We start from the raw sequence: 10,174 nt of genomic DNA on the forward strand, positions 1-10,174 counted from the left end.
GCTTGGCTTGATTTAGCTCAAAACGTGAAAATACTCATGGTAAAAACTTAAATATATATATATATATTTAACGGACACCAACAGATATCCGTGAAATCCATCCCACCAAATGTTTCAACCGTGCCCTTTAAGCTCAAACAAAAGGGCAGCTGATCATGAAGAGGTACAAAAACCATAGCAGCGAGGTCCCTTGCAGTCCTAAGACAAAAACATAAGACTGAAGGCTGTGAGCCCCAGGCATACGTCCAAGAGAACGCAACAAGCCAAGTGCATGACTCTGAATGCCATGCCAGAAGGCAAAGCCAAAGACACCAAGGCAAAGACCATGCCTTCCAGGAACTAGAAACCCTAGGACTTTGGTATATTCTCGTTTTTTTTACCATCTTTATTTCCCATCCTAGTAACGCCAACTCCACGCTACTTGCTCAATCCACCCCCTCCATGCCGACCTCAAGGACCCACATCGAATGCCAGTGATAAGTTAAACCCTAGGAATGCGGGCAGTAGGATAAATGAATAAACAAAGGGAACAAACGTAAGGAGAAACATCCATCATTCATTTAAATGCTTACAAGTTGCAAAAGTTGAGGGGTGGTGCATAAAACTCATAAACTCACGGGCAAGATGGTGGTGGTGGTCAAAGAAGCATTCAAAGCTCATTGAAAGGAATAAATTAATAAGATTACTTTGAAAGCGGCCTGCATTGACTAATGGCTTTTCTTTTTCTTTTTTTTTTTTCTTTTTGACTGGAAGCGCAACCTAAACACCTCCAGAGTTAATATTAACTGGAAACCCGTAAAATATAAAAAGAGGAAGGTTACATTGACATAAAAGAAAAAAAGAAAGGGAAAGAAGAAGTAGAGGTGGTGGAGGAAGAACAATGGGAGAGAGCTAAGATGAATCAAATTTGTAGTGTTTATCGACGGCTACCGAGACATCCCAAGTGCAACTGAGTCCCCTGGGGAAGACCACAAGATCTCCGGCGCCAAACTCCACGCACTCAGAGGATCCCTTTATGTAGGCCTTCACCTTTCCTCTGAGGAGATAGCATGTCTCTTCGGCATCATACTTAAGAGGGAACTTCCCTGGAGGGCAACCCCACCTAAAGATCAAGAACAGTGAACGGAAGAGGAGATTAAATAAATGGAACCCCAACAACTACAACATAATCAGATAGTTGTGGTGCGAGAGTTTAGCTCTCTAAGATAACTAGCTAGTAGAAGTTAGATACTCGATCCCTTTGCCAGGAGAGAACCAAGAGACGAGAAAGCTGCAAGGAGGAAACTTACTTGGGCCATGACTTGATGCCAAGCTCCAACAATCGAGGCTCGGGTGGGTTCCTCTCCACGGTGATGGTGAGGGGTGAGGTATCAGTCTCCATGGCATCTGGGTTTGAGCTTGTGGCCATGAAGAGTGGAAAGGGATGAGGAGCAGGGAGAAGATAGAACCAAAAGAAAAGGGTGCTGGAAGAGTTGTTGTTTCTTATATCATATGGTGAAGCCCAGCTAGGGTAGAGGGAATCTCTATGTCTTAGATGGAAAGTTATAAGGTGAGGGGTTTGAGCATTTTAATATGAGTCCATCCACATGTACACGGAGTCACATATTAATATAAAGAAAGATAATTTGATATTTGCTGCCTGGTATAATAAAATGAAGGGCCGAAGATATTTTGACACTTATGACATGCATCTATATGTGTGTGTGTGTGTGTGTGAGAGAGAGAGAGAGAGAGAGAGAGATAATGTGCAAGATCTGCACTGAAATGTCATTTATGGCCTCTATATATTTAAATAAGGAAAAAGAGTTTTGGTTAGTTGCATCAGAACTTGAGGAACAAGTTCAAGATAATTTTGTCTCCATCAAATTGCACAAGTCCATGCCTTTAAAACTATTGCAGCTCTAGAACATCCTTACACAATATTATTATGAATAAAATGACCATCTAACCTAACCACTAAATTTGATGCATCTCTGCTCTTTCAATAGGTATAAAATCACAAATAATCAAAAAAATTGATAAAACAATAAATTTTTAGATAAATTGGTTGATTCGAATCAAAACAAGAGGAAAAAAATTGTACAAAAATTAACTATCTATTTGATTTTGAAAATTTATTATCTGGTATTGTATGTTTGAGACGTATTGTCATATTTGCTAAATAATTTGACCATCCATGGTTTTATATCCACTTGACAATCAACAGTATTCTTATTTGTATTCTGAAGTTTAGAATTCTGAAGTTTGCTTTTCCAAGCTCTTAGTATCACAACTAATTACAAGGTGGATAAGTTAGAGAGCAATGAATAATTATTTAGAAAGTGTCATATTATTTTAATATCTATCTAATCCTTCTTCGATTTATATAACTACTCTTTAATTTTATAATTTATCTCTATTGTTCAATATTTTTTTAATAATTTTGTTCATCATTATAATATATGCTGTTTTAAAATTATAATGTTTTAAATAACCCCGTCCCCCTAAAAGAAAAGGACTTGTATTTTCGCAAAAGAACCAGCATGCGTGTCCTTATCCGGTCAAAGCATTGACATGCTCTATCCGAAACGTGGCAACCTGGCATCAGCTGATTGGGGTGCAGTGGTTTGACTATTTGACCGAGATACCGGGATCTTATCTCGGATGCCGACATCGTGGGTCCGACCTCCTCCGCCTTGTCTCCATCCGGTGATCCTATTTACCAGTTACCACCTCGAAACCCGAGCTCGCACGTGCGGGAGCCAGGTAAGAGACCCATGGATGGAGTGACGGAAAGAAGACTGGTTACGGGTACGGCCATATACCAGAGATCGGACGGCCAGAGTGGGGCCACTGCCCCTTGGCTGATAATGGGAACGATCAAACGGCTATAATGATAGATAAAGTTGAGAAAACTTTTTGATTGATCGTATTGGATCTCCAGGATAACGGGACCAGCCCAGATGGCAGACCCAGTGTAGGATTCAGCAGATACTCAATTTAACAGGGTACTCGTCATGCAATGATTGGCCAATCAGCTGTCCGCTGAGACTGTGTTAAATCTATGAGCAGCAAGCATAGGTTAAAATGGTAGTCACTTGGACGGAATCCACTAAAAAGATGTCTCTTGGTAGTTCAAACTTCAAATCCCATCTTATTGGGTGAGATATTTTCGAGAGATATAAAAGGTTGATGAAAGATAATGAAACAGGATCCTTTATGGTGCCATCTCGAAGACACACAGCTCTCCTTCATCATTGTGTTGCATTGTGTATCTAATAATGGTGCTCCATCATATTCTAGGATTGAATAAAAGCCGTTCATCTCCATCAACTATCACGAAGATGAATAGTTCTCCTTCATCACCGTGATATCACAATAATGATGCATCATCGTATTGTAGGAATGAATAAAAGCCATCCATCTCCATCAACTATCTTCAAGATGGACGATTCTTCTTCGTTACCATGATGCATTGTGTCACATTAATGATGCCTTGCCATATTATGAAAATGAATAAGAATCGTTCGTCTTCAAGATAGATGATGTGATAGATATAAATGATGGTATTGCACTCTACAGTGCAAAAGTAGTGCAAATCAAAGATTATTATAGCAATCAATGATGCCAAAAATGTAAAAACCAGAGCTAGTGGGGCAATCACAATAAGTTACAAGAAGTAATGAGAGGGTGCTTCTATGTCCATTTATACGTCCACTGGCATAGAGGAAAACTAGGATACACGGTGCTTCTATGTCCATTTGTAGTAAACTATTAAAAGGATATTAGTGTTGAAACTAGGACTCACAGTGGACAGAATTAGAAGCAGAATTATTTTTTTAATGTAACTATATAACTTTCTTACACGTTGAAAAATCTAACACCGACCAATTGACAAGAAACCTCCCCAATTCCCTTGCCTCCAGGGAAACTCCTTTATTTGTGCGTGGGTTAAATCCTTTTCATGCTGCATATCTTGTCCCACAGGAAGCTCGAGTGTCTCTGAATAACCGAGACTTTTATCACAAGAGAACACGAGAACCATCAAATGTTTTCTTTTTAAATGTTCTGGTCAAAAGGAAATCCTCATTCTTTTTTCACCGAGAAAAAAAGATAAGAAGAATTAATGTGTCATTAAGTGATTTATATATATATATATATATATTGGTAATGTACTAATGGGTTGATGGATGATCTTTGTATCACCAATTCAAATATTCATGCATATTGTGAGTTGAAGTTCTTGATCAACTGTTCAACCTTCCTATTTTAACTTTCATCTAAGTTCATTCTATGGCTTACTCTACCGGACACATTGAGCGTGACCGGTCTTATCCATTAAAATGGGTACCACCAGCCGGCCAGATTTAAAGCCACTTGGACCACCAGACGTCCCGGTACAAAGATAATTATCCTCCATTATCAGAGCATGTGGTGGTCCATGCATCACAAATTCACCTAGCCACTCGCATTCATGTTGCCATATTGATCACACCTAACCAACATCTTTATCCGAATTGGTCCGAAGTCTCGTAATCAAGCATAGCCGCACTGAAATCAATGCCAAAAATATCTCACCCATGACCTTGTCCAAAGTGACCAGGAAATGTGCAAGATCCATGCCGGAGCCATAAAGGGTCAGATCTGATCAAAAAGTTGGGACTCCTGAGCCAACAAACCTTAGTTCTCTTGTTTGGTTACTTGTTAGCTTAGCCCAGGATCCTCCACCTCTTTAGTGCGCTTTTTGCACCGTAAAATATAATGCAGTACTTATGACCGTCATCAGTAGATAAACGGCCATCAAATAATGCACACCATATATAACACTGCATCTTATTTGATAGCCATCTATCTAGTGATGACGATGAGGACTGTTTATCTACTAAACTGATAGTTACTCTATTTTGAAACAATAATCAGCTTAGACACTGAAAACATGGATAGGTACATTTTTACTAATCTGTCCATCCGAACGTCATGGCAGGTAGAAATTTTGTTTAGTGTAACAAATTTTTTCTTCGTTGGACTGTTTATTCTATAGCAAAAAAAGGAGCGGGGGGTGGGGGGCGTGTGGTCGCATGCTGTGTTTAAGAATTCTCAGCACCAAAAAAAAAAAAAAGAAAGAAAAAAAGGAAAATGGGAATATCTATCCGTTGGTTCGTGGGATCTATTTTCATGGTCCTTTCTCTTAAATACAAAAATATGCATATTTTTTATCCTTTATACAAAGATATTCACAGAAAAGGACCACTGTGAGGACATATACAGGTGTATATTTATTCCAAATACGTTGTGCATTGAAGAGATTTTGAATACATATATAAGATCAAAGAATTCAAGTGGTATTTCCTGATTAGTTTTTTTTGGATAAGATCCTCAATCATTAAAAATGGCATTTAAGTAATCTAGTTCATAATTCATGCAGACTAAGAGACCCTATGGTATAGACCCATTTTGAACTAATGATGATTGAATATGGCCTACAATCTGTGTAGACTAGATGATGCTATATCATGGGCTCTTCTAGAGCTAATTATAGGCTAATCACAGTATTTATGATTAGATTTAACTAGATTTGGATGCTTAGCCAAGTAAAAATATCAAGATTAAATAAGAAGAGTGTGTGATGTTTCATATGGACAAGAATTTAATCACATATCAATTATGCATTTTGCAGAGTAAGAGCTCCCACATCAGTTATGCATTTTATAAAGCAAGAGCTTAAACATGCAGAGTTATCTAATCCCACAATGACTGCATTTATAAAGTGCTTAAACAAGAGTAGGTGTATGTTTAGTATTTTGTAGTGTAAGGAGAAAGTAGCTGGTTAATCCCACATAAGTTTTGCATTTAGAGAAGAATCATGGCTTTTAGCTACATGGAAATGTTTGCAAGTCCAAATAGTATACAGAATTAGATTTTTGAACATGAATCATCTACGGTGCATGCGTGGCATCATAGAATATGGTGCACCTATGGATGCCACAATCATAGGATGAACGGCCATCAAACAACATGTACGGCATGCATCACACATCCCACACATATGCAGCTGTCCATTTTATGATAGACGATATCTATGAGTGCACCATAACCTGTGGTGATGCACACGCATTGGATGCGATCTGTGCTCTAGATTTTTATGCACCCATAGAGAGAGACCTAAAGCTATAAGTACAAATGTTAATCTTCATCATGGTAAGGCTTACTAAGATCTCCAATGTCATAATGAAGGCTGTTAGTCTCACCCATCTGTTTCTAAGAAATGCTTTGAGATTCCCGAATATGCTGGAAGGTGTATTTAGGTACCCCTTTATAAGATGCATTATAGAAGATTGTGAATAAAATTTATATTATAGGTGAAAGTGAATCAAATAATATCCATCCAGATCCATTTTCATATTTAAATCTATCCAAATAAGAATAGAGATTTGAACATCCGACTAATATTCATACTCGTATCCTTATCCATATCCACCGAGGTTTATTTTCCTCCCGATGAGAAGGTAGAAGTCCCCCTTTACCAATTTACTAAAGAATATTTTAATATATATACCCTTATAGATATCTTTATACATTAAATAATAATAATAATAATAATAATAATATTATTATTATTATTATTATTATTATTATTATTATTATTATTATTATTATTATTTAACTTATATATGGCTACACTCATAGGTCTCAACTTAGATCCAATCAAGTCTACATTGAATAATATGGATCTTATATCGATGATCCGAATAGTTGGATATAATCTATTATTTCTAAACAATTTATACACCAATTCATGTAATTTAGAGGCTTCTAATCTAAGCGTCAAAGATCAAAAATATATATATAATTTGATATTATCTAGACTGTTCATTTTTTTGACTACTTATTTGGAGTTTCCAAATCATGTTTGATATATAAGCAAGCTGGGGCTAGTAGACCATATTCCACGGTTTAGATCATTAATATGGTATTCTCATTATCTAATATAGATCTAACTAGATTAAGTGGAGATGTATTTGATATAGCCAAATCAAGCTATTTATATATATATATAGGTTTATGGAGAAGAGATTATAAGAAAAGAGTTAAAATATGCAAAAAAAAAAATGACTATGTGGCCTTTAGCGTTGGAAAGGAGAGAGCAGCCAAAAGCATTGCATCTTAGTTTCTTTTTGTTCGGCTTCGGTAGCACATGATTTTCATGTTCTCTCTGTAATTTCCCGCAAGCATTCATCACAAGCTGATCTCAACCCTCCTCTTCACTCACTCTTTTTATTCCCTTTCTCCAAAACGTGCACGGAGAATAGAGAAGCTGCCGTGCTTTGGAAATTAACACAAGAATGGGTGACCTGCCAACCACTCTTCCCCAAGGAGCAGTGCAGCAATTAATGGTATTCAGCTTCAGGCTTTATCTTGCACAAAGGACAGGTGGCATTAACATTCCAGCTCTCCTCACAAGGATGTCTTTCGTGTGAAGGCTTTGTTAAGAGCCAGCCAAGTGAAAATTTTGATGTTCCAAGGCATAGCCCTTTCCAAAGAGCCTCCTGCTCTTTCCTGTCGTTCTTCTCAAAAAAGTAACTTTCTCTTCATTTGATATCACATTTTCTGTAGATTATTATTATTATTTATTATCCCCGAAACAAGAGGACCTGCAGACAAAAATTTGTTTATCAACTGTGTCAAAAAAAAAAAAAAAGGGTCTTCTCAAAAAGAAACATCAAACAAAAAAAGCGTGAACAACGATCCTATCACTAAACTCAAGCCTGGATTGAAACTTGGAATCTGCGCGAATTCCCATTTCTTCCAAGTGTCGTGCTGAACAACAAAATCTTTGACAGAATCATTAAAGATGGCAACATGTTCATCCCACAACGTCCGTTGCAATGATGTTGACAAGTCGGCCTAGATGCATAACATGTGCCAACCATCGCCTTCAGCTTTCTTGTCATGCCTCCCATCCGTCCAAAGACTTGGTTGCATGGTTTCTTTATTGCCTATTCTTCAAAAGCCCCAAGTTGCACCATTCCATCAACGTCATACAAAGGTGGTGCAAATTTCAATTCAACCATATAAGACTTAATTCCGAATATCCATTGTTCACTTACATTGAACTTGGAGGCTGTTTATAGAATTGGTGCAAAGAATCAAATAATGGACAACTCTGATGAAAGAATCAAAGATCCAGGAGCCTCGCCAAATTCAGAGTTCACATGGGATTTTGTTATCCACTCGCTTTGTTATCCCTTACTGAGGTTAACAACTACTGCAAAAGAAAAAGGAGGTTGGGGATCTCAAGCGGGCAGCCTTGCTAGAAGCCTAGAATATATACCATTTATATTGGGCAGCAATGTCTATTCATCTGTTTGTGAATAGAAGAAACTAAGCAAATATATAATGATAGAATCACTACTAAGAAAAGTTGATGCAAAATCTTTACGATGTTCGTTCATGCTCTACTCATGAGAAATATCTCCGGACTCCCACATGAGAAATATCTCCTAGAAAATGATCTTTTGGCTTGCAAGCAAGAAATCAAATCCTCTATCATAAGATCAGAAACATAAGTCCTATTATTAGAAAGGAGCTAATAGTATACAGAACCATCATCAAGTCAGAACTTCGCTTGTCATAGCATGATAAGGGCTATATATATCGAGCAGCTAGAATGCTCCATTCTTTTTCCTTTCTTTTGTCACTGAGACTAAGTTATTGTGGGATGGAACCAGGTAGCAGCCGGAATTGCAGCCTGGATTTTAACATTTTTTAGGCAATTCCAAGTTCATGGCAGCTCCAAGATGGTGCACCAACATTCAATCCAAATACATGCTTCAAGGCAATTTATAAATGACTGACCTTTCTGGGTGGGGGAAGGAAGGTCTCTTGCAAGGATGCTTGGTTTTTCAGCTCCCCTCTTCTTCACATCTCATCAACTGAAAATGGGCTTTCATTTTTATTTTCAATCCATGCAATGCATATCATACTAATTATCCAATCACTTCCAGGATCCAATTGTAAAATTTAAGCAGTGTTACCAATCCATGCCTTCTCTTCTCATTCTCTAATACATAGCAACAATACAAGTAGCAAGGATGCAATCAATGAATGATCACCAAGGGAATTCAGATAGCCACCCTCTGTAAATCAATCAATGAATCAAAGCCGAATACCATTCCAGCTCCTTGTACATTTCTAACAAGAGCCTAAAGTGTAATGACTTGAAAAAATAAACCAATAAATTTAGGGCAGTCCAGTAGCATGTCTGTCGCTGCCTATGCTTGAAGATGTGATCCAAACTATAAGGGTTAAACCAAAGTTTACATTCACTTCAAATTTGTCACCATAAGTGCCAGCAAAAGGAGGGCATGAACTCAAAAGCCAGAGCCGAAACCAAACTATCAAGCTTCCGAAATCAAATTCTTTGAGGTCTAATTACCATGTATAGGGTGCTTCCAGGTTTCAGTGACAGTGATTGTAATGTTGACAGAAAATAGTTAAAGAATCCTCAAAATACTTTCCCCATCATCTTTTGGCTATAAGTATAGAAGAGGATAGATAAATCAATGAAATCGCCAAACAAGAAGTGTAAGATGTCCTAATGAGAATTCCTCAACACATGTACAGTCACTCAGAGACCTTATCCATATGAGAATTCAAATCAAGTATTTAAACATTTTCCCAGAACTTCTCCAGATTGAACCTTTTATGGTGTCCATAAGTCTTTGCCTTTTAAGGTTCAAAATATCAAGGTTTAAAATTGGAAATACTGTTACTTAGGAATGTGTTGCAAGTCATCTTCTAGATTCAGCAAATTAATATAACAAGCAGGATCGAATGAGATATTCAACTTAAAAAGACTTACTGACTCCTCATTGATAATGATCCATCGCTGCATTATGAATAGTGAAACTAAGACAATCCAACATCAAGTTAGCCTCAAATTCATAAAAGAGTAAAAATCATCGTCCTAAAATTTACCGTTGAGAATTATTTTAATAGATGAAAATAATATCATCTCCAAGATAGTCCACTAAAATTCTCAAAATATATTCATCTATAATTTCACTTTGGATCTTCACACTTCCTGGGATTCCATTTCAATACGTGATGTTTCCGATATGAGGTGGCTTTATCAATGATGCCATCCCAATTATCCTCGACCAATTATAAGAATTACTTTGTCAAGAGCACTATA

General features: G+C 37.3%; 1 protein-coding gene across 1 annotated transcript; it reads right to left on the reverse strand.

Annotated features, from left to right (window-relative positions):
- Positions 1-703: 703 nt before the first annotated feature.
- LOC105043207 (uncharacterized) lies at positions 704-1,551 on the reverse strand. The gene is made up of 2 exons (XM_010920666.4): positions 1,290-1,551; positions 704-1,102 (listed from the first exon to the last, which is right to left on the reverse strand). The coding sequence occupies exons 1-2, from the start codon at positions 1,406-1,408 to the stop codon at positions 892-894; spliced, it is 330 nt and encodes a 109-aa protein (XP_010918968.1). The 5' UTR covers positions 1,409-1,551; the 3' UTR covers positions 704-891.
- Positions 1,552-10,174: the final 8,623 nt, after the last annotated feature.

The sequence above is a fragment of the Elaeis guineensis genome, chromosome 4 (genome assembly GCF_000442705.2).
Source record: "Elaeis guineensis isolate ETL-2024a chromosome 4, EG11, whole genome shotgun sequence".
Lineage (NCBI taxonomy): Eukaryota > Viridiplantae > Streptophyta > Magnoliopsida > Arecales > Arecaceae > Elaeis > Elaeis guineensis.

What these genes read in the sequence shown, in the direction of transcription:
- LOC105043207 (XM_010920666.4), bottom strand. Translation starts at nt 1,408, where the DNA reads ATGGCCACAAGCTCAAACCCAGATGCCATGGAGACTGATACCTCACCC. An exon ending in GGCATCAAGTCATGGCCCAA is followed by an intron (nt 1,103 to 1,289) that starts GTAAGTTTCCTC and finishes CTTGATCTTTAG; the next exon opens with GTGGGGTTGCCCTCCAGGGA.